The sequence below is a fragment of the Squalius cephalus genome (assembly GCF_949319135.1).
Source record: "Squalius cephalus genome assembly, chromosome: 3".
In the NCBI taxonomy this organism is placed as follows: domain Eukaryota; kingdom Metazoa; phylum Chordata; class Actinopteri; order Cypriniformes; family Leuciscidae; genus Squalius; species Squalius cephalus.
The window spans coordinates 49,406,237-49,431,790 of NC_137124.1; the positions used below are offsets into that span (position 1 = coordinate 49,406,237).

The 25,554-nt window shown below is 40.4% G+C and overlaps 1 protein-coding gene and 1 long non-coding RNA gene across 7 annotated transcripts in view; one reads left to right on the plus strand and one right to left on the minus strand.

Moving 5' to 3' along the window:
- The window catches only part of LOC307155625, an 821,100-nt gene that overhangs the window by 696,650 nt on the left and 98,896 nt on the right, over positions 1-25,554 (plus strand). Inside the window, exon 3 of the long non-coding RNA XR_013820544.1 lies at positions 22,121-22,151. This is a non-coding gene — a long non-coding RNA (uncharacterized lncRNA). The remainder of the gene's footprint in view (positions 1-22,120; positions 22,152-25,554) is intronic.
- LOC307155603 (solute carrier family 24 member 2) overlaps positions 1-25,554 on the minus strand; it is a 120,270-nt gene that overhangs the window by 44,799 nt on the left and 49,917 nt on the right. For 2 of the 6 annotated variants that reach the window (XM_079866390.1, XM_079866391.1), the window contains 3 exons: positions 22,191-22,299; positions 19,023-19,037; positions 3,391-3,441 (listed from right to left, as the gene is read on the minus strand). In XM_079866390.1, coding sequence (XP_079722516.1) covers positions 3,391-3,441; positions 19,023-19,037; positions 22,191-22,299 — 175 coding nt within the window. The remainder of the gene's footprint in view (positions 1-3,390; positions 3,442-19,022; positions 19,038-22,190; positions 22,300-25,554) is intronic. The other 4 variants (XM_079866392.1, XM_079866394.1, XM_079866395.1 and 1 more) reach the window with 2 other exon arrangements.

The following is a 25,554-nucleotide window of genomic DNA, read 5'->3' on the forward strand; positions in this document are numbered from 1 at the left end:
TTCCTCTGAGTACATTCTCAGGTATGGGGCATGATGGTACCCGCGTTTAGACCTTGGAGAGTTCCAGGTCTGGTTCTAAAGAGAACGGGAAACGGGGGTTCTGGTTACTACCGCAATCATTTTTATGCCGTAGAGACCATCACTTCTGTGAGAGCACAACGCCTTAGAAGTGGAACCTATTTGTTGAATTGAGTCTTCTCTCCGTGAGGAGATCCCGAAGATGTTTGATCACTTCAGTGCTTCTTTCTTGCTAATGGGTTGGAGAGAGGGCTGTCTCCTCCACCTCAAAATGTTGTTGCCTCTGTATTGACAAACATCATGATGCAGTGGATACAAATCCGTGGAAGCACGACTTGATCGTCAGGTTCCTGAGGGGAGCAAGGAGACTGAATCCGCCTTGCGCCCCCTCTTTACCCTCTTGGGACTTATCTCTGGTGCTACTGCACTGCAGAGACCTCCCTTGAGCCCTGCAGGTAGTGAGTTAAAAATCCTGTTTTTAGAGAAACAGTTCTACTGCTTGCTCGGTCTCTATCTAGAGGGTAGGGACTTGCATGCATTTTCGGTCAACGAATCGTGCCTGGAATTCGGGCCGGCTGACTCTCATGAGATCTGAGACCACGGCCTGTATATGTGCCCAAGGTTCCTACCTCTCCTACGGGACCAAGTGGTGAGCCTGCAAGCGCTGCCCCGGAGGAGGCAGACCCAGCCCTGGCTTTCTCTGTCCGTCCGCTCTATTGCGGTTATACGTGCTCAGAATGCAAAGCCTTGACCTCAGACCAGCTCTTGCCTGTTACGGAGACCAGCAGAAGGGAAGGCTGTTTCCAAGCAGAGGTTGGCCCACTACATGAGGTTGCCTTCATCTTGGTGAGAAAGTTTTCCCAAGGTGCATGTGCCCATCTGGGTGGTGAGCTCCTAAGTCAGTTAGTGAGAGTATTGCCCCAGTGACATTCCATATGCTGTACTTCCCGGTCATCCGCCCAGTCCATTTGTGTATTCTCCACGTTACCTCCCTTTGGGCAGGATGTTGGTTCTGCAGCATCCCTTCCTTCCATTGATAGGGCACGCTTCCCCAGCGGTCCTGTGGAACAGAAGTGACTTACCTGGCCTAAGCCCTGTCCCTTCTCTGCCTCAAATTGCGGGGGGTCAGGAGGCTTTTGTCTAGGCATTGGAAGGTGGCAGCTCTAGTGGCGTTTTCAATGGGGGATCCCATTCAGTCTACGTCGACTACGTAGAACGTGAACGACTAAAAGGGAACATCTCAGTTGCGTATGCAACCCTCGTTCCCTGAAGGAGGGAAAAGAGACGCAGTCCCTTTGTCACTATCGCTAGAACACCGCTGACTCCGAGTTACGCTCGGCTCCACAACGAAAAAAGCAACTAGAGCGTGCATCCACTTCCGTATTTATGCTGCGGCGCGGGGGCGGAGTGTGTGATGCGAATCACGCACACCAATTCCATTGGCTCGTTTCAACAGTACTCGAAGATGACTGGCTCTCTAAGCGTGATCCCATTCAGTCGACGTCGACTACGTCTCCATTCCCTCCTTCAGGGAACGAGGGTTGTATACGCAACCGAGACATTTACTTGACTATCCTTACATCTTTTTCTTTTTTCTTTTTTTTTAAAAATCATGTTCAAATGTGTGTATCAAATATGATCCAACAGGCTTTTGAGGAACGTTTATTTGTTCATCTCTCAATCATTGTATTGCTTTGCATTATATGGTTTGAAACTAGAGAGCTTTGATCATAAAAACTAAGCATTTAAATATCTTCTCACATAGACATATTATTGGTAGATAATCCAGAGATAACTGATATGTATATGCATTTTATGTAAGTAGTTTTCTGTTATGAAGATCTTACAGATTTACATTACAAGCTATCAGAATTTCTGCACCAAATTGCATAAATTTGCTCAGTTTGGGCCTATGAAAAAATTGAGCTTTTTTTCCTCCTCGAGTTCGAGCACCCTATTCTCAGTTTATCATACTATTATGAGTCATAAAAGCCAGATGTACCAAATATGATACTCAACAAAAACACATAAAGGGCCCTATCTTGCACCCAGCGCAATTGACTTTGTACACCGACGCATGTATCATTCCTATTTTGCACCCGCGCACAGCGGACTTTTCGCTCCACAGACGCACGTCGGTTAACTAAGAAATACACTTGCGCTCCCCTGGGCGCAAACGTTCCCTCATGCTATTTTGCAGGTTTAGAAAACAATTCCGCCACTGACCGAAAAAAAATAGTTTAAAGTCAGTGGCACGTTGCGCATGTTATTCATATGCTATTTTAAGGGCGCATGCTTGGCCATAATCAATGTAGCGTGTGCACAACGCGCATACACTTTGATTCTCTCATCTACACACAGACGCAGCAGGTTTCATTTTTGCAAATCATAGCCTACATTATTACGATAGATAGGTAGATAGATAGGTAGATAGATAGATAGATAGATAGATAGATAAATAGTTTATTATAAAAGTATACATCTAGCTTACCCATTTACCCAAATTATCATACGCCTGTTTAACCAAAGTTAATTTGGGTGTGTTTCTCCATCCTCAACGTCCCTGACGAGAACGTCGGTCTCCTCGGCTGTGAACCGCTCCTGGCGCGCGCCTGACAAATCCGCCGTTATAATAGAAATCCGCCGTTATAATAGGAATCCGCTATAGAACAAGCGCGCCTGCTCTTAAAGGGAATGTGAGATGTCGCTCTGATTGTTTTATTTCACGTTACGCCCAAACCACACCTATGAATAATGAAGCTACTTCAGACCAACCCATTTTAGATTTGCGTCGGGCGCAAGAGTAATTTATCCTGCCAGTATAATAGCAACAGCGCCCAAGACCCACCCACAAAGTTACTTGCGTTTTGCGCTTGATACTTGCGTTTCAGATCGTTAAAATAGGGCCCATAGTCTGCAAAACATTATTATTATTATTAATTTTTTTTGTCAAATGGTTCAATAAACTGTTCAATAAAATGTTTCGATTTTACAGGGTTAATATATATAGCTCTAAATGTTTTACTTCAAATGTTTTCTGATCATGTTTACCTGCACATTTTGTCATGCATTTATATTACAAAAATAAATACTTTTCAAACAAAACAATCTTTTTCTTTCAGAACAAACAATGAAAAAAAAAAGAAAAAAAAAACATTGAAAGAAAAATAACCATGAAAATTTGTAATTAAACTAAATTAAGAATGGAAACCACGATTTGCACTTATGTTAGTGAAATCTCGGCTACAGTGTCATGAAAGTAAAAAATGGCAAAGAAAACTCTCTCTCACACTCATATGAACAAATAGCATCATGGGTAGAGAGGGGAAGCAGAAAGAGAGGAAAAATTAGGGTTGACAGAAAGATTCTTACCTTCCTCGGTCATTGAGTGATAATATTTTAGCTTGCCATAAGTCCCCAGCTCTACAATATCACAGACAGAGACAAGGGTAAGGAAATACACGCTTGCACATGTGGACGAGAGCCCCCCCCCCCCCCCCCCCTCCCCCATATATATATAAGTGTCAGTGAGAATGAGGAGGTAAGGTGGCTAAAAACAAAATATGTCTCTATGTCGATCTCACAGGCATAAGTGCAAAAAAAAAAAAAAAAAACTGAACAAAAAGAAAAAAAGAAGAGAAAAATTACAAGTTTAATCAGATTGTCTCACTGCTGCAGGAGTCAAGGTGCATATGTTATTATAAGTCTGCTGGGAAAACAAAATTTTGTGTTTTATTCGTTTTTTATTAAATGTAGTAGTTAGTATAAGCATGCCTTTGAAAGATATTTAGAGATTTGCTTGAGCTACATTATGCTCCTTTAGAAATCATTCTTATATGCTGATTTGATACTCAATAAACATTTCATATTATTATAAATGTTGAAAACAGTTGTGCTGCTTCATGTTTTTTGGAAACTTTCAGGATTCTTTGATGAATAGAAAGTTCAAAAGAACAGTATTTGAAATTGAAACCTTTTTTAACATTATACATGTCTTTATTGTCCCATTTGATTAATTGAATGCATCCTTGCTGAATAAAAGTATTTTTGTATTAAATAAATTGTACTGACCTCAAACTTTTGAATGTTTGTGTACTCAATAGCAAGGAAAGTTGATATCCATGAGCAGAATTTCATATTACGCATCCAAACGTTTTTTTTTTTTTTTTTTTGTCCATGCAGTCTATTATTGAGGTATAATTTATTTCAGACTCATCCTTCCTAAGTTAATAATAAGCTGCAAACTAGTCCAGCTTACAAAGAGACAAAAGTATGGCTGTGAGTCAGCAATACTAAAATTATGTATAAAATGCTTAACCTAAGCAAAGGTTATTTTCATTTGAAACGATTTGATTTTAATTTTACTGTTACTTGCAGTGTTCAGTCTCAAACCATTGTGTCGTGATGCCATTAGCCATTTCTGGCATATATATGGAGTCCAAAATTCAAACAAGAATTAGGAACAAGGCCAAGTTTTGTGGTCTGCGCCAACTCGTGCCTATGATCCACTCTGTGTTATCGTGTCTAGACCGGAGCAGATTTTGTGCGCGCTGCTGCGGTTTGTGTGACAATAACATCAAACCAGACTTCATTTAATACCAATGGAAAGTATATTTACACTGAATATTTCCCTAACCCCTATAAAGTGCAATATGTGCTATTCACCATTTAGAAAATGGTAAATGTGTGAACAAGTGCACTGATTTTAGCTGCAATTTTAGGGTCTATTTATAGTGTAGGGGGATTTATAGTGTATCCATTTGGACGCTTCAGATTCTAGAGAGCATTTGATTGGATAGGAAATCTGATGAGAAGAAGAAGTGCAGCGTGATGTCAACAAAATCATTGATCCATATTGACGAAAGTGAGAGACTGTACGTTTTGAATGCTTATATCTTCTAAATACGAATTGTGTTATTGTTTTGGAGAACACTAGCTTATAACAGTAAGGCTAAAATATATATTTTTTTCAAAGTGTACTTTGAATAATGTGCTATATAAATAAACTTGCCTTGCCTTGCCTAATTTTGATTTCATGGTGACTTCAAGTTTGATTTTAAATCTCAGATTTTCCTATCTGTAACCTATCTGCAAGATCTTCACAGATGTTGTAAACATGTTTTCGTTAAGTAATGAGTCTGGCAACCTTGCAGAATGACCTCTGCAACTGTTGACCGGTCATCCCAGCGGCACAAAGCTTTTAACATCGATTCGGCTGGGAAAGGGTGTGCGACTGCATGCAAGTGTGTGCGTGGGCTCACGTTACATAATAAAGGTCACGTAAAATAACCTATCAGACTGTTATTGGCATGGGTGAATGTCTGTGCATGTTCGTGTGCAATCAGGTGGAAGGGCAGTATGACAGATGACAGCGTCTTTATGAATGCATGCGTGTCCGTTTGACGGAGCAGACAGATCATTCCAAAAATAGAGAAACTGTTGGTCCGGCATGGGGGTCGAGCTCAATAATCAATGCAAACTGCTGTGCAAGAGGTCAGACAATAAAAAAAAACAAAAAAAAAAAACACATGCACACACAGTCAAAACCACTGCATATACGGTTTGTAATTTCTGAAGAGCGGGAAAGGTTGTGAGAGCTGTGGCAGTGATGAAGAGGGATGAATTACGTGTGCAAGTGGAAAATCAGGCAGTAGTCATTTATAATGTGTTCAATATCAATTAATGAACTTATGCAATTAATCAATTTATTTGCCGGGTGTGTGTGTAATACTCCCAAACTACATGTGCCGGCACACATAAGGAATACTCGTCACATTAAGCCACCGAAACAAATATATTATGAACACAATCACGATGTGTTGCTGTGTTTATAAAACAGGTGCAGTTTTGCCAAGCTTGTATGTGATGCTGCGAGTGACCCAATGGCTTGAGTTTTTTGTGTAAGAAAAAAATAAATTTGTCACAGGGACAATTGTTGGACAATAAAACCCAAACCTGACACCTGGTTTTAGACCACAATAATTTATCAGTAGATGGTGAAGAGCAGGGCTATTCAATTAGCTTAATTTGATGGCCGGATTTTTAAATCGAAAAGTTGAGGAGGGCGGTGGGTTTAGCTGATTTAACCTATTGAAACATTATTTGTTACTTATTGAAACATAACAGTATTAATAAATAAGCTAAAGTAAACCTAAAAAAAAGTATTGTATTTACTTGGAAATGTGGTACCCAACAGTATGCAGATTTATAAGACCATAATAAATAACTTATTTACAGCTGTGTAAAAAAATATAAATTATACAAGCTCATAGCTATTGGTAAGAATTATTTTATGCAGCTTAAATAAAAAATTCTGACAGTGAGACTTGGTAACCACAGGTAATACCATGCATGGCTACAAACTACACTACCACTGTATAAATAAATGCCTAAACACAGGTAGAAACTATACACACACTGAATTATATATTCCTCTACCCACATAGTATTCAATATAAATATTACACATTTCTGCCCAAACCATGGTAAATTACAACAGTACATTTAAATGTTTGTAAGGGTGGTGATTAGGGGATTTAAAGTCTTCTAACTTCGTTCATGGCACAATGTTTCTGCTGTTTACCTCATCAGTCGTGTTGGGAATGTTGAGGCTGTTTCATCCGATAAAACTAGTTAAATCATTGAGTGATTTGTGGTTTGATAAGAGGAGGAGGATCAATTCATCTTAGGAATGACAGATACAAGTCCTTCACAGTGGCCAGAGGGTATTGAGCCATTCTTCTTCCAGAAGAGTGGCCAGTGTCTATGTGATGCTGGTGGAGGAAAAAGTTTTCTAACTTGCTCCTCCAAAATTCCCCAAAGTGGCTCAAAAATATTTAAATCTGGTGACTGTGCAGGCCATGGGAGATGTTCACCTTCACTTTCATGTTCATCAAACCATTCTGTAAGTCTTGTTGTGTGTATTTGTGCATTATCATGCTGATACACACCACTCCCTTTAGGGTACGATGTTTGAATCATTAGATGCATATGGTCCTCCAGAATGGTTCAGTAGTCCTTGGTAACGATGCTCCCATCAAGCTCAGTAGGAAATGGCATGATATTGCAGCCCAAACCATCATTGATTCACCCCATGCTTCACTCTGGGCACACAACCGTCCGGGTGTTAAGACTCTATGAGGCTTCTTCACGCTGTAACTTCAAGTGAAGGTGAAGGTGGACTCATCAGAGAACAGTTCATGTTTCACATTGACCACAGCCCAACATTTAGCATTGGCACAAGTGACCAAAGGTTTGGCAATAGCAGCCCGACCATGAATATTGACTCTGTGTAGCTCCCGATGAGCAGTTTTGGTGGAAACAGGAGAGGTGAGGTGCGCATTTAATTATGCAGTTTGTAGGACAGCTGTGGTTTTATGCTTTTTGGATTCAATCGGGATTAGTACATGGACATCCCTTTCAGACAGCTTCCTCTTGCGTTGACAGTTACTCCCGATGGTTGTGGTTCGTCCTTTGTGGTGGTATTTTTTTTGTGGACATTACTTGCTGTCCTGGTCACAGATGAGCCAGTTAGACATGCACCAACAATTTGTCCTCTTTTGAACTCTGATATGTTGCCCATTATGTTGTGTGGATTGCAATATCGTATGTACAGCTGTGCTATTACTCTGCTAATTCAACCTTCACACTCTGCTCTTACTGAAGGAATATTGGCCTCCTGGCTGTGCATATAGGTGTGAAACCTCCAACACTATATTAGCCAGTGTTTCAGTTTCATTGTCCAATATTCAGAACATTTAACATTTTCTTAATGTACTTATCAATGAGGTGGCAAAAACGTTTGGATTTTTTACATTGTTAATCTCTACATATGTCCATTCAAGATATAAAACTTAATGGATAAAACTTAGTTATAATGGATCCTAATTCACTGCTGTAAAAGTGTATGACTTTCAAACATAATTAAGTCAATGTTCAATTGTAACTTCAGGCGAGTCAGTGTTTATTTTTCTGTTTCCTGGTTGCCATGACGGCAGGCATAGTCACTTGATATACTGTAGCTAGCTACTTAGCAGTCAGCTTGCAATGTCACAATCAGTTATCTGGACTATATCTGTATTTATGATGCAGTATAAATGAATGCTTTTTTATTATTATTATTATTCTGGTTAAGTTGCTAAACAGAAAATTTGTTTAATCTACAAATTTCACCTACCGAAAAGCTCAAAACAAGGTTCTTGGATCTTTCTTTTCATTGTTCCATATTCATGTTTTAAATTAACAGTTTTATAGAAGCAAAATAGTGCAGTTGAATAGACCAGTTGAACTACGCAACGATGGACATTAAACTGCTCTTTTAATTCTTTCAAAGAAATCATATAAAATTGCATGAATTATTCTTGAACTGACCAAAGTATTTAAAGGAAAAGGCTTATATATTAAAAACATAAATTTTAACGTTAATAGTTATATTTTGATCGTAAATCCACTATTGTTTTATATAGAATTGTTCTATAGTCTATACAGTATTTTAATCATCATAATTTAATCAACATCATAAGAAACTGTAATTAAATTGCAGAAGAGTAATCCCTTACTTTACTTTTTCAAGGGAAAAGTAATTAAATTACAGTAATTGATTACTTAGTAATGTATTATACCCAACACTGCTAGCGTTCATATGATTAACCCAAATATACTGTTATGCATAAGTGGAACTGAATACCTTGAAATGATATTGAAAGTATAGATGAGCAACTAATAATGTTCAATTACTGATTTGGCCTTTAAAGGGTTTCAATTTTGAGCAAATCTCTAGCAGGGTTATTCTATGAAATGGGTCCCTTTCTCATTTGGAAATGGTCATATTTAGACCAAAATGAATAAATATCTTGCAGACAGTATAGAAGCATGGGCATATTTACAAATTACATTAAAAAATGGATTGCTATGGAGTAAAGATCAGTGATAGAATGTCTGGTAACACTAGTTTAGGGTCCAATTCTCACTATTAACTAGTTGCTTATTAGCATACATTTTACTAGGATATTGGCTGTGTATTAGTACTTATAAAAGCACATTTTAATACCTTATTCTGAATGACATATTTCAAATAGGAATTTTACATTTCACTGAGACTGTTTTTGCTAAACGAATTTTAAATGATTTTACTCAAAGACACAAGCCACAATCGCACCATGCACTTCTGGCATATTTCAGCTGCGCACTGCATCCTAGGACGCTTTGGGTAATGCCTCCAGCGTGACCAGTGTCTGAAGCACGTCTAAACACAACAATAACATTGGCCTGCGACAGCCTATGACGTCACTGCCGGTGCGTCCATAGTATAAAAGGTCACCTGTAGAACACGTCAACAATTTCTTTTGTCTTCAGGATCCGTTTGTTTATGTATGTGTGAAGACGATCACTCAGCCAAGCGTTTCAGGAAGTATGTACCTCCATATCAGAGATGACACTTGAGGACACACGACTTGTGTGTAATGTGTTTGGATAAGGATGTGTTATGTGTTTGGGAACTGAATGCGCTCATTGTAAGGTGCTCTTTGTGATGCCTTCGCGAGACTGACTGAAAGAGACAGGTAAGAAGCTTTTACTTTGTTCCCACCTGAGGCCCGCCATAGCAGCAGGCAGGTTCGATCACAGAGGTGGTGGGCGGAGCAAAGGGAGAGTCTTATGAGATTTATTTCCCCTTCCAGTCTTACTAAAGTGTAAGGCCTAATTCTGTGGAATTAGATGCAGAGAGAGTGCAGGCAGGTGTTATTTTTAGATCTGCCCCCTCCGCTGGCCTGCACAATAGCAATGTTCAGTGGTGGCGATATCTGGAACCCAACAGGAATATTTTTTTCACCCTTGTTTGCGAACCCATCCTCGCAAGTAGGGACCTTCGTGAGTGTCTAGGGAGCCAATTTTTCCTTGGGTTTGACTGAAAAGCAGAACCGTTCCCCTGAGTCAGTTCTTAAAGCAGGGTCCCCCAGTCCCTGGGATGAGCTCTTTCGATCTCAAGAACACAACAGGAAGAAGTTTTTTCGCCCCAGTTTGCAAACCTTTCTTTGTCGTAAGGCAGAGTGTCTAGAGTCTTGAGATCCTACAAAGATATTTGTTTCCAAGTGGTCGCAGCTAGCTCCCCTTTAGGCATTGTCTTCATGGTTGAGTGTAAGTCGAATCCTTAAAGGGTTAGTTCACCCAAAAATGAAATTTCTGTCATTAATTACTCACCCTCATGTCGTTCCAAACCTGGAGGACCTTTGTTCATTTTTCGGAACACAAATTAAGATATTTTTGATATCAGCAATGTCATTACTACCTTTCTGGGCCTTGAAAGTGGTTAAGACATTGTTAAAATAGTCCATGTGACAAAAGTGGTTCAACCTTAATGATATGAAGCAAAGAGAATATTTTTGTGTGCATAAAACAAAAATAAAATAATGACTTTATTCAACAATTTCTTCTCTTCCCTGTCAGTAGCTGCCGCTTTTCACGTAGTTAACTCTACATCAGAACACCGGTTCAGTTTTGGCCGGATCCTGCATGAGCACCACATGCATGCATCGTGGTGCTCACGTGAACAGCACGAAGACTGACAGGGATGAGAATAAATTGTTGAATAAAGTGTTTGGTTTTTTTGCGCACAAAAAGTATTCTCTTAGCTTCATAACATTAAAGGGTTACTTCAGGATTTAGCATTAAGCTTTGTATTAGTAGAAAACCTGTAGTATTGTCGAATTACCATGCTTTCCACCCTCATATCCCCCTGAGAGGAGAGATTTATGTATTTTTTGTCTGGAAAAAATCCTCCGATGACGCAAAAATCGTCATTTTGCGTCATCGGAGGATTTTCTGGCCAGAGGCTAAAGACTACAGCCAGTAGAAGGCGTTGTTCCGCATGTTTTCAGCCCGCCCATAGAGGGTGGGATCTCATCTCACTCACAGAACACAGTGTCAGCTTTGGAAGCTAAGCTAGCAGGCTCTTGTTCTGTTGAGAAAGCTGAATAGTAGGAGAAAGCTGAGTAGTAGGAGAAAGCTGAGTAGTAGGGGTTACCATCCTCCTTTTCCCGGACTTGTCCGGCGGACGAGATCGTTCAAAATGTCCGGGATTCAGCTTTTGCGTTCTGCGGTCGCCATTAATTGTTTACATTGTTTCAATCTAACTGAATTCATTCCGATCGGTGAGTCTGAATGTAGTGTTTACATGAACGCTAAACAAGCCAGCAGCCATATTACCCTGTAGCCCAAGACTGGTTGCCAGCTGAAGCTAAGCAGGGCTGAGCCTGGTTAGTACCTGGATGGGAGACCTCCTGAGAAAACCAGGTTGCTGCTGGAAGAGGTGTTAGTGAGGCCAGTAGGGGGCGCTCACCCTGTGGTCTGTGTGGATCCTAACGCCCCAGTGTAGTGATGGGGACACTATACTGTCAAAGAGCACCGTCCTTCGGATGAGACGTTAAACCGAGGTCCTGACTCTCTGTGGTCATTAAAAATCCCAGGATGTCTTTCGAAAGAGTAGGGGTGTAACCCCGGCATCCTGGCCAAATTTGCCCCTTGGCCTCTGTCCATCATGGCCTCCTAATCATCCCCATATACTGATTGGCTTCATCACTGTCTCCTCTCCACCAGTAAGCTGGTGTGTGGTGGGCGTTCTGGCGCAATATGGCTGCCGTCGCATCATCCAGGTGGATGCTGCACATTGGTGGTGGTTGAGGAGATTCCCCCTTCCATGTAAAAGCGCTTTGAGTACCTAGAAAAGCGCTATATAAATGTAACGAATTATTATTAAGTCATCGGTTGATGTGCGTTTTACCATTGCTAAGAAAATTCCCGCTCCTCCGTGAGAGATGCGAGACCGGCGCGTCTCAGTAATCATGCCACCGGCCTCGCGCTGTTCTCCCGCGGCCGTCAGCCTCGTCCTGCTCGCCACAGTAAACATGATGAATGGCGACTGTTGAACGCAAAAGCCGAATCCCGGACATTTTGTGCGATCTCGAAATCACGGGTAAACTCGTCACGGAGACTCACTAAGTTAGTAGCCTAACCTTCTTGTTGTTTTCAACTGTGCTCTCTAACCGGTAGGCGTGGCCTCCTAGGGCAGCGAAGCAAGTGCATTCTGGGAGTTGTTGTCTTTCATCCACATAAGCCAAAAATACATTTTCTGGCTTTTCTCAGGCTAGAAAGCTCCAAATTAAAAAATTTCTTCACATTTCTTCTACATAAATGACCTATTTTAAATACACATTCATCTTCCCAGAGGTGAAGTACCCCTTTAAGGTTGAACCACTTTGACGTTGATGACGTTAATCAGTGACTACGTTTACAAGCTGTCAATATTCGGGTTATGGTTGAGTTAAGGTCACTATTTGGGTTTCTGAAACATTCGGAATAACCCGTTTACATGCGTGAGCAGAGAGAGTTACTCCTGTATACATGGAATTTGTAATCAATTGGCAATATCCCGATGTAAACGGCGACGCACGGTTAGCGTCTGGACGTACGGACAACCTTAAGACGCAATATGCGTCATTTCCGATTCTTCTTCCTGTATCCAAAGACGACAACAACAGCAGCCGCATGCGGATAATGAATAGTTTGGGGCAGATAGTGATCGCCTTTGTTTGCGCTTTCCTCCTCGCTCCAAAAGTGTGGTGCTGTGCTGCATCTCGCCATGTTTACCTCTACTTCTTGTTTACTTCCGGTATACTGCACGCAGGTTTTTGTATGCGCCGTCTCTACTCAAAAGACCAAGATTCCTTGCAAATAGAACATGTGCAGAACACAAATAAATGTTCCTTTAGATGGGGATATGCCGATACGCGTTTACATGACCAAATATTCGGGTTAGAAAAGGGGTACCCCAGGGATCATATTCGGGTTTTTAAAAACCGGGATATGAGCATATTCGGGTTTTTGCCGGTGTTTACATGGCCGTGCGCGACCGGGTTATTGCTAATATTCCGGTTTTGAACGGGTTATTGGCTGCATGTAAACGTAGTCATTGTTCATCTGTGTTTGTATTTAAGGTCCATCTGTTCAGTCAGTCTTTGTCCGATATATGTTGTATTATGTGTGTGTGAACCCTCTGCCCGTCTTCTATGTACCAGTTTGATTCATATTGTGAGTAAAAGTTTGCATTGGAACTTTTGACTTTTCTTCGTCTTCTTCTGCCTGCACCACACCGTGACAGAAGATTGGAACTGCCCAAAATGGACGATAGGGTAAAAACTTTTTTTCTTTGACCAAGGACTTTTGCTGCCTTGCCGTCACCAGTGCCCTCGACGAAGAGAGCCTGAGGACCTTGTTCCCGATTGGGGCCACATTTAACCATCCCATCGACCTCCCTGACACCACCGGACTGGACTGGAGGGAGATTGTCATCCGGTGTCTGGAGAGCGTAGTGCATTGATCCGGAACACAGCCAGACCCAAAGGTTCTTCACGTCATGCCTGCCCAGCCTGAGCCCTCAGCCAAGATGGCCGCCGCCTCGCCACCTGAGTCCTCAGCCAAGATGGCCGCCACCTCACCGCTTGAGCCCTCAGCCAAGATGGCCGCCGCCTCACCGCTTGAGCCCTCAGCCAAGATGGCCGCTGCCTCGCCACCTGAGCCCTCAGCCAAGATGGCTGCCGCCTCACCGCCTGAGCTCTCAGCCAGAATGGCCGCCGCCACGCCAATACCTGTTCCTCAACCTGTTCCTTCCCCAAGAACTGTTCATGTTCTTAGACCTGTTCCTGCCCCTGTTCCTGAGTCTGTTCCCGAACCTGAGTCTGTCCCTGAGCCAGAATCGGTTCCAGAATCGGCCCCCTGGAGTCATCAGTCCTTTCTCTACCATGGCTCCTCCCTCTGTCGTCTCCGCCCTGGCTGCATGCACAGCCTGCTCCGCCCTGGCCGCCTGCACCGTCTACTCCGCCCTGGTCCCTCCTGCTTTCTGTCTGCCCTTCACCTGCTCTTCATCCTCCTCCTGAACCCCCTCCCTCCCTCCGCAGTTGGTCTGTCTACAGCGCGAGGTCGCGCCTTCTGGGAGGGGAGGTACTGTCATGTGTCAGTGTTTGTTTGGACTTTCAGTATGAATTTTGATTGGTTCCTGTTCTCCTTTGTTCTTTTCCCACCACTCCTTTGTATCCATGGTTACTGTCATTATCAGTTCAGTTTTGTCACCTGTTTAGTCATCATCGTCATTTGTATCACCTGTGTTCTGTTAATCAGTGTTCATCTGTGTTTGTATTAAAGTTCCATCTGTTCAGTCAGTCTTTGTCCAATCTACGTCGTATTATGTGTGTGTGAACCCTCTGTCCGTCTTCTATGTACCAGTTTGATTTATATTGTGAGAAAGTTTGCATTGGAACTTTTGACTCTTCTTCGTCTTCTTCTGCCTGCACCACACCGTGACATCTGGGCCTTGAAAGTGTTATGACGTTGCTATCTATTGGGGGGTCAGAAAGCTCTTGGATCAAAAATATCTTAATTTGTGTTCTGAGAGTGAGTAATTTGTCAAAATGAGGGTGAGTAATTACTGACAGAATTGTCATTTTTGGGTGAACTAACCCTTTAATAGTAGGATTCCCATAAAGTGATTTTACTTTCACCCATCCAAGGACTCTAAGTAATGTAGTGATTGGTCCTCACGTCACCACGTTAATGTAAAGTGGAGGGAGTTGTTCAGCTGATTTATCTGAAAGATTGGTGAGATTGTTATCTTGTAGAGCCTCTTCTGTATTATCATTACAAGGAAGACACAAGTTTAATAATATAAATTTTATTAACAAAAGATAAACAAGAATAACTAACACAACTACTAAATGAATACAATGAATGATAAAGGAATAAAGTGCATAAGACGCATAAAATACAAGTGATTAAGTTGGATGTGGTTATGGAAGAGTGACGTTATCTTATGGAAAGATAAACTGTTGTTCCTTTGAAACTAATAAGGTGAATAACCTTATTCAAACAAATAAATGAAAGATTATTTGTTATTAACTAGCATCAGCTATATTACCTCTAGTGGAAAATGGAAAAATCATATACTGATAATAAACAACAATGCCAAGGTCTCTGGAAAGTGGTTTGGTAAAGTGATATTTACATGTGGTCGAGTGAGCAGTCTGATGGCGGTAACGTCTTCCACTGGTTGTGCTGGGTGACAATGCAGAGGGTAAAAGAGCTGGAATATGTTTTAACAACTTTGAACATGAAGCTCTGTGGGATGCTGATCTCATGGAGCACGCAAGGTTCCTAAAATCTGGAACACGCAGATAATGCCCTTAAGTAGGTGCAGAAGGTCCTTAATTTGGAACACACAGACAAAGGAACCTTGAAGTGAAGGTTTGCTTTCCTGAGCTTAACCTTGTTGCAAATGTTTCTCTGTGCATGTGTCTTCTGCCTCTCTGGGCCAGAAACTCAGAACTTGGTCAGTCCGCTTTTGTCTCTCTGGCATGGAGACTCAGGATGTCCTGTAGATGTTACTGTCTCGCTGGACACAAACTCTGAACTTAGTGTTTGTTAATGTCTCTTTCCTCACAGAGTGGAGGCTCAGAACGTGGTTGTATCTGTTGCTGCCTCACAAGCTGTAGACTCATCATGGAATTGGTTTTGTTGTGGGAGTCTCAGTTGAGCATTTATAATGGCATGGCTAGCACTTTTGCCTAGCCCTCTTATACTTTCTTGTGATCTGCCGACCACAGAAGGTTCTGAGCTCTTCTGGTCTCTGGACACCAACAGGAAGTGGTCTGTTCGACTTGGACAAACCCTTCCAGTTGTACGGCACCTCTGAGAGTGCTGGAGTCTGGAGACCAAATCATTCTGCTAGACAGTGACATCGAGTGGTGTGGCTTCTCTGTGAGCCTTCTTGGTGGAACTGTCTTTAAGGTGGAGTGTTGTTAGTATTCCTCACGCTCTAGAGAGTCATCCTGCTGAGGCCTCTGCTCCCCAGAGCTCTGCTTGGATAGCAGTATCGAGTTACCAGGCTCTTTTGTGAGCCTCTTGGTAAGTAGTCCTTAGCTTAGAGCGTAGTTAGGCCTCCATTCTTAGAGCTCAGTCTGGGTGGCTACACCAGGTCGTATGGTTCTCTTTGAGCCTCCTTGGTTTGCTCTTGATTTAGAGAGTCGTCATGCTGAGACCTCCGCTCCCCAGAGCTCCACATACGATAACATGTCTAAGTTGTGTGGTTCTATGTGAACCTCCTTGGTGAGGTGGTCTGTTACACCGTGTCCTAACTACACGCGACGTGCGATAAAAGGTATCTTTTCCATGTTAATCAGTGTTGTTGCCCTAACCAGCCACGACACGCGACGATTTTATTTTAGAAATGGCTTCTATTTTTCTGCAATGTGGCGGCTGGAACAACAAACACAAAGTGTGGCAATGATAATCTCAGGTACTCTTTATGTGCTTTATTTAATGTTAAAAGCATGCAATGTAACTTTGAATATTAATTTAGTGCTCCCAGCTTTGTAGCTGTAAAAGCAACAATGGATAATTCACCTCAGATATTGAAATTAAATAAGTGGAAACAAGAACGTTCAAACTGTGAACAAACAAATGTATTCTTTGACAAAGATTGTTTTAGTGACTCAGTAGCCTATGTATTTTTAATAATGTTTAAATGGTGTTATATTTGTGAATTTGATTATGTAGCCTATTTATCCATTTTCTTGCGATTGCTGTCAAGATTACTCTCTAGTGCTGTGCACTTGCGGCGAGACTCCACCCACACGCTGTTCTGATTGGCTGTGGGTTTTGATTGATTTCGGCGCATCTCGCAGTCGCGTCCCGTCTAGTGTGGACAGACAAATTATTTGTCGCTGGAATCTTATCGCATCGCATCTGATTAGGACACTGTGTTAGGGTAGAGCGTACTTAGGCTTCCTCTTGCTATGGGGGGGTCGTTTTGCTGAAGTCTTCGCTCTGAGAGCTCCGTGGAGGCAGTGAACTGGGTTGTAAGCTCTTTTTGAGCCTCCCTTGATAATTGTCTTCAAGGTGGGCATTGATAGGCTTCCTCTTGCCTTAGAGAGTCTTCTTGGCGAGGCCTACGCCCCCAGAGCTCCGCCTGGATAGCAGTATTGAGTTATCAGGCTCTTTTGTGAGCCTCTTTGGTAAGTTAGGTCTCCTCTAATTTTAGAGAGTATTCCTGCTGAGGCCTCCATTCGTAGAGCTCCCCTCAGATACTATACCAGGTCGTTGGCTCTCTGTGTGCCTCCTTGACATTTTTTTAGAGTGTTGCTAGGTCTCCTCTTGTTTTGAGAGTGGTTTTCCTGAGACCTCCACTCATCAGGGGTATAGTGCCCCCTGAAGTGTCAGGCAGGATAATCCTTATCCTTCGCCATATTCCCTTAAAGGTATTCAGAAGAATACCAGGCCCTGAGCTCTCAGGATAGCCGCTGGTGCTCGTACCATCTAGGACAGGGCCTCCATTCGTAGAGCTCCCCTCAGATACTATACCAGGTCGTTGGCTCTCTGTGTGCCTCCTTGACATTTTTTTAGAGTGTTGCTAGGTCTCCTCTTGTTTTGAGAGTGGTTTTCCTGAGACCTCCACTCATCAGGGGTATAGTGCCCCCTGAAGTGTCAGGCAGGATAATCCTTATCCTTCGCCATATTCCCTTAAAGGTATTCAGAAGAATACCAGGCCCTGAGCTCTCAGGATAGCCGCTGGTGCTCGTACCATCTAGGACAGGGAATTGTGACTCTGGTCCTAGCTCTGTGGAGTCATTGACTTTATGTCAGCTGTTACGGCATTCATTCCTTCAGCATGGTGGAGTAGGTATCCATCCCCCAAAGTGTCTTAGGACGCAGTGCAAGCTCCCATTAGTAAGGCAATGTCTCGGGTTACGGATGTAACCGTGGTTCCCTGAGAAGGGGAATGAGACACTACATCTTGTTGCCATGCTTCGTGAATGGCTGACGACATCTCCTTCAGATAAAAGAAATTGTTAACGTGTTCTACAGGCACCCTTTTATACTCTGGCCGCACCGGTAGTGATGACTGTTGCCAGCCAATGTTATTATCATGTTTAGACGCATGATTCAGACACTGGTCACACTGAAGCATTCCCCAAATCCTAGGACGCAGTGTCTTGTTCCCCTTCTCAGGGAACCATGGTTACATTCATAACCCGGGCTGTTTTCTTGAAGTCTCTTTTTAATTCTCACAGGCAGAGATATGAAACATACACAACACATTACAAAATATTAAGTGAGATATATATTATTATGTCCAAATTTATTTACATACATACAGTATACTCACGTAGGACGATATATAGCAAATCTCAACTGTTTGTTTATATCATTGCAAAATGTAAACTATATTATAGCACAGCTCTAATCCACTAAATGCAACTATAAGGCATTAAGATATTATAAACATTAACATTATGATTTAATGTAAAGCTGCCTTGCATATAACAATGTGTATTGTGAAAATTGCTATATAAATAAATAAATCAATGTGAAACAAAAAAAGACACTTTTGCTTTTTTTTGCGGCTCTGCCTGTGTGAGAAATATGCGTAACCCAGGTAATGTATCATAAAGTGGATAACTGTAATCTGAATAATTTAATAATAAAAATGAGATTACAGGAACTTTAAAAAAACAAGGAGAAACTGTAAACACAGGGTTAGGGTGAGGGGGGAAAAATCTAAAATTTAAAATAAAACGAATCATCTGGGTTTTTGTTTAAGTGTCTAGAAAAATGCATATAATAACAGTAAAGTTCATTGTGAATTATTAACAGTTAAAAGTCATTATTCATACACACATGTCAATGAGAAACACAAAATGTGTCCATTTTGCTATGGGGTTATGTAGATATTAAGGTTATGGGTTACATGAAATGGAGCTCTAGCAAGCAAAAACACACATGGAAACTTTAAAGAATCAAACAGTATCTAGTATTCATCTCTGAATACTGAGAGGAAATTGAATAAACAGCACTACAGATAGCAGGGACAAGCAGGGACACGTGTTTGTGTGTGTGTTTTTGGGGTGACGTGGGTGGTCAGCTGTGACTGTGATGACAATGAGATTTAGAGAATAACTCACCAGAGTCAGCAAATTCTGAGGAAACCGCAGACAGAGAAAAACAGAAAGAGAGAGAGAGAGTGAGACAGAGAAAGAAATGAAAAAGAAAATAAGCAGGAAAAACAGTAATTATAGTGCAAAGCCATGTAGTGAATAAAAAGATGAGATGTGCTACTAAAATCCTCATAAATGTTTTTAAAAAGTAATTGATATTTTTAAAATGTAATGTTTCAGTTAAGAGCCGAAAGCTTTTAAAGACCCTATTAAATCAAAATATCAGTTCTGTGGCTTTTAGTTCCGTCTTTTAGATTTGAACTCATCCACATGAAAGTGTACTCAAAACAGAGATTGATGAAGCATTAAACTGACCAAAAATATATATGACTCATTCTGCACTCACTCATTTGGTCCAATCAAAATGTTTTCTAAAATGAGAATGCCCCTCCCCCTAATGCCACCAACTTATTGAGTGTAACAGTTCTGGTTCTGGAAGTAAAAACATTAATTTTCTCAAAAAAGAAAACGTTTTTTAATGATAACTTTTAAAGACAAACCTGCTGTGAGCTACAAGGTTTTGTATACGCTTTTGTTGAAGCTGCTTTTTGTTGTTATTTAACTTATTTTTTAAGGGGCCCTATTATGTGTTTTTTTTTTTTTTTTTTTTACAAAGTGCGTGACAAATAAAGTTATTGACTCCTTAAAGAAAGAATCGATTCTGAACTGCACAAAATATGTTGTCAGCAATTCATTCTCCTTTACTGTTACATACCTACGCAAGCATGTAACAAATTTGCCAGCCTATGGTCAAAACAATGAAAATCAATGGGGTCCAAAACAACACTGGATTGCATCGACTTTGACAATTTTCATCTTTGGGTGAACAATCACTTTATAGCTGGTTTTACTTCAGGACACATAATTTACAATGGATATATTAGAATGACAAAAGCTGATAATTTTGTGAATGTATTAGCAACAGCAGGAGTGTGATTTATCAGCCTAACCCATGTGTGAACACATGCAACAATGTGTTAGGTGCATTCTGGTTAGGCGATACTGGCGTCATTTTTGTGGGAGCATTTTTCTCTGTTAACAGTTATTTTCTGGCATACAAGTTGACATGCGTTTTATAAAATTGGAAATTATATTATCACACCAAACATACTGTAAATTTCAGAACTTATAACTTACAAATGTAAAAGAGCATTTATTGAAACCAAGATGCAAAAACTACTTGCTTAAAGGGATAGTTCACTTTGAAATTAAATTTTGGTATGTTTTAGCTTACCTCAAGGGCATCCAAGATGTAGGTGTCTTTTTTTCCGCAGTAGTTTCAATTTTGATATTTTTAGGTCAAACCGTTCTTGTCTCTCAGTCATATTATGCAGGTATGTGGTCACTGTCTCAAAGAGCATGCACAGAGTCGAAATTAAAACAATTCCCCATCGTCCAAATTAAACAATTCCCCATCGCAAGTACACATTGATGGCCTAAGACACGAAACGAGCGGTTTGTGTGAGAAAACGAACAGTATTTATATCGTTTTTACCTCTTGTAACACAGTCACGTCCAAGTGATCTGAGGGCGCGCGCGCATCCTGCTGTGTGACGTGTGCGCAGACTGGTGCATAGATATATACACTAGATGTTGCCTTGGCTACGGCATTCGTTAAGAACTGCATAGCCAAGGTGACATCTAGTGTATTATCTATGCACCAGTCTGCACCAGATCACTTGGACGTGGCTGTGTTACAAGAGGTAAAAACGATATAAATACTGTTCGTTTTCTCACACAAACCGCTCGTTTCGTGTCTTAGGCCATCAATGTGTACTTACGATGGGGAACTGTTTAATTTGGACGATGGGGAATTGTTTTAATTTCTACTCTGTGCATGCTCTTTGAGACAGTGACCACAGACCTGCATGAAATGACAGACAGACAAGAACGGTTTGACCTAAAAATATCTAAATTGAAACTACTGCGGAAAAAAAGACACCTACATCTTGGATGCCCTTGAGGTAAGCTAAAACATACCAAAATTTAATTTCAAAGTGAACTATCCCTTTAATACTGCTGCAAACTTGACATCACACAGATGAATGCACAGGGTTAATAGTTAAATAAAACTAAAACCATAAAAAAAAATAAAAAAAAATTTTGTTACTTGAAATAAAATAAACTTTAACTGAAATAAAATATTAAAAACCTTAAACTTGTTTTATTTCACTTAGTTGCCAAAGCAACTATTCTAATTTTATTTTAGTTGAAATGGATGTACTAAAATAACTAAAGCTGAAATCAATTAAATTAAAGAAAAAAGTATAAAATATAAAAAAAGCTAAATAAAAATTACAAAAAACTTTAACTGAAATTTAAATGAAAACTAACTAATTTTAAATATTACTGAAAAACTATAATAGTATCTCAATGATACAATCGGCTCCACGGCAACACATCTACTTCGCTACATAAAATCACTACACTATTGACAATTGACAAAATTTTGCAAATGTGACCGCACCTTTACAATACATAATAAAATACCTATGTAACGTGAAAGGTCTCTACACTTTTTTTTTTATTTTTTTTTTTTTAACATTTTTCTTTAATTTCTCTCATCAAAATCAGCAGACACACCAAGCCACATCATAACACTACTGCACTTCATCAAACCATGACACACAGTCTACAAAAATATCTGTCGCAAATCACTAGCTCTCACAATAGGGAAACATATGGAGGAATACATCTCCTCATTATTACAATAAAACTGATAGCAACTTATGTATCAGATGAAAGGAGAAATTGTGTTAAATTAAACGTATTTCAAATAAATAGCAGAATAGAAGAAAAACAGGAAATTATCACCCCCATTTTCTCATGAATGTAAAGCATATTTAATTTTGTATTGTAATGGAGTAATAGAAATTAGAAAAATACAATTAGAATCTATCTATCTATCTATCTATCTATCTATCTATCTATCTATCTATCTATCTATCTATCTATCTATCATGTGCTTAATTATCATGAAAATCTCTCCATGCACAAAATAGGGGGAAAAAATCCATTTTTTTAGTTAGTTAGTTAGTTAGTTAGTTCGTTATTTAGGTATATAGTGTGTGTGTGTGTGTGTGTGTGTGTGTGTGTGTGTGTGTGTGTGTGTGTGTGTGTGTGTGTGTGTGTTACCTTCACTGAGAGGGTCAAGTGTGTGAATCATCAGCTGAAAGATGCTGTTCCTCATTAGGCTGTTGTGTAAAGAGGCAGAGCTTCCTCCTCTCTGCAGCCTTGGTTTGGCCTGTGATTGGAGGAGAAATATCAGTGACATCACTGTAGAGTATAACATAATAATAACCTTTATTTTATATAGCGCATTTAGAGCAGATTCTCAAGGCAATTTACACAATTAAACAGATAAAAATACAAATAATGTGTTTTTAGATGATATTTAAAAATGCACAAATTCCGTAAATCTCTAAAATGAGAATAAAGTGCCTTCCAGAGTCTAGGAGCATAGGATGAGAAAGCCCTGTCCCCTACAGATTGCAAACTTGTCTGTGGACCAGCCAAAAGACCAGCTTGGCAGGAGCACAAATGACGCCAGGGAGTCAGGATCCTAGAAGCTGAATTTTTCAATTAGTAAAGTGTGGTTTTAGGGAACCCAGCAAGAAGAGCACTGCAGTAGTCAATGTGTTAAAAAAAAAATTCCTGTGACTTTCTGTCACAGGAAAGGATAGCATAGGGCGTAGTCTATCAATATTTCTGAGTTGAAAAAAAGCAATTCTTAACAGTATATTGCATGTGTTGTGTGGGTCAAAAGATAATCTCGAGTCAAATATAACTCCTAAACTTTTTCAATTAGTTTGGAACTCCAAAACAGAGCCATCCACATTTAGAATAAATGAACCAGCTTACCGAAGCTGTCTTTTCACTATTAAGATTTTTGGTCATCCATGTTTTTATCTCAAAAATCCACATTTTACAGCCACCAGGCTTAGAGTGGATATACATCTTAGTATCGTCTGCATAAAATGATAATTAACCCTGAGTGATCTTAAGAACAATCCAAGTGGGAATATATAAATGCTAAAAAGTAAGGGGCCTGAAATTGAACCCTGAGGGACACCAGTAGGATCAGAGCCAATCTCAGACCTGAAACCACTCTGGCAAACGGGCAGCGATCAGAGAGATAAAATCTAAACCAGGCTAAAACAGTCTCAGAAACAGTTTCAAGAAGACTATTGAGTGGGAGGTTGTAAATAGTTAATAAGAAGTAATATAGTTTATATTCAACTGTATTATTGATTTGACTGCATGGACACTATTGACTGGACGAAGACATCAGAGTTTTCTGCAGAACTGCTTCATAGATTGAATGAATTAAATGAATAATTTATATTAATTTAATATAATAATAATAATAAGTAATTTAATAATTTAATTGAATGATCTTTACAAAAGAACTGAATCAACACTGAACTGACTTCAGCTGAACAACGACACTATTTTCCTTTAGAGCTGTTGTACAGCTGAAATTAACTCTGTTTGCATCATTGAATAATTTTCCTGTCATCACTGTAAAGCTGCTTTGAAACAATCTTTATTGTATAAAGCGCTATATAAATAAAGGTGACTTGACATCACAATAAAGGTTTCAGAGTGACAGCATGGCAGCACACACTCATGGAGTATAACCATGGCTCATCTTATGGAAGCAGCGTATTTGGCGATTTCTAAACTGAGGCTGGATGTCCTGACTGGTCAGGGTGATTGGGGGGAAGGGTTAAGGGCAGGTCTTCAGAGCAGCTGATGCTATAGCCAGTGTTGTAGTCGAGTCCGAGTCCGAGTCCAAGTCCGAGTCACCAAAGAAGAGTCCGAGTCGAGTCACCATTACCTGAGTTCGAGTCCGAGTCGAGTCTCGAGTCCCCAGTGTTCGAGTCCGAGTCGAGTCATCAAGGTTGAGTCTGTGTTATATTTCAAGAGTCAAGACAGCCTACATTTCTCCACTCTGGCACCTTTAAAGAGCTGATATAATTGTAAAAGAGGGTCTACATTAAACAAAAATGACACCGTGTTAACAAATAAAACTTTTGATTTCAATAAGCTATTAGTAGCCTAAATGTTGAAATAAACTTTAACAATGCTGTAGAAGTGCAGTTTATTAATAGTAAATGTTAACTAATGTAGTTAACTAGAGTTTAATAAATGGAACATTATTGTAAAGTGTTACAGATTTGTTATACACCGATTCAGACGTCTCGTGAATTCATTGTTAGACAGATGGACAGTTGTTTTAACCATTCCATTAAAGTGAGTCGGTTCAAATGAGTCATTAGTTCGCGAATCGGACGTGTCATTAATGGACGTGTAGCCTATGGCACGCGTTGTGTGATTATCTGGGCAGTTTAGGACAACGCACAAGATTTGTGTCAACACAGAAAACATTTCATCACTGGATAGGTTTTTTCGTTTATTGAAATTGTTGTTTATGTCAGCTGATTGTGCGGAACGCTTTTCAGAGAAGATAAGGCAAACGTTTTTTTTTAGAACAATTCACACCCCGCGGACGCGGTAATTCAGGAGAAAAAATCTCCGAATGCTCCACGTGAAACGTCATTCTTTCGACCTTTTACTATCGTGTCAATTGATTTTGATTAATATGCGCGAGGGAGCAAGACAGCGCTCGTGTTGTTTGAAGATGGTGAGTGCGCGCGCGGCCGGGGCTTTCTCTCTGCTCGTTCTTATATGCGGGAAAAAAGAGATCCCGGCCGGTCTTGGAGCCCGAAACAGGAAAAGTGTAACATCTTAAATCAAAATTGTACAACCTTTGGTCAGAAACTTCATCCAACGTCATTCATTTGATGAATGCTCAAGACCGATTTATATCCTCGAGTCCGAGTCCAAGCACGAGTCATCAGTCCGCGAGTCCAAGTCAAGTCACGAGTCCAGAGCTGGTAAGTCCCGCCCATCCGTAAAACCCCAAGTGGACCTCTAGATTGAAAAATCGTCAATGCAAGTGAATGGGAGAAAATAATTATTTTCTGGTCCCGTTTGAATTGTGCCATGATGAATGTGAACATATGTTGTCTGTGAATTTTTTATATAATTTTTCATGTTACGAGTTTGACAGTATATTGTATGATTCTTTGGCTAGCAGTTGTGGAAAAGACATAACGAGAAAGACTACATGTCGCCTATGTGACGTCACCCCATAAAGTTGACTTACCCGTGGTTTTCGCCAACCTCAACGATTTTGTCCTCTCCCTGAAAGAAGGCGGTGAAGTGCACCAAAGACACAGCCATGTTTAGCGGGATCCGTGAGCTAGTGTCCTTGTGCGAGTGGTGGTGACGTTTCAAACGCGTCGAAAGCAGCGAAGAGTTGTAGTCCACAAAGTGCTATCACACAAAGTCTACCCGTATCAAACTTCTACCCGCTAAATTGTACCCGTAAAGAATTGTAGTTCTTTTCACGAAAAATTATATAAAAAATTCACAGACAACATATGTTCACATGCATGGCACAATTCAAACGGGACCAGAAAATAATTATTTT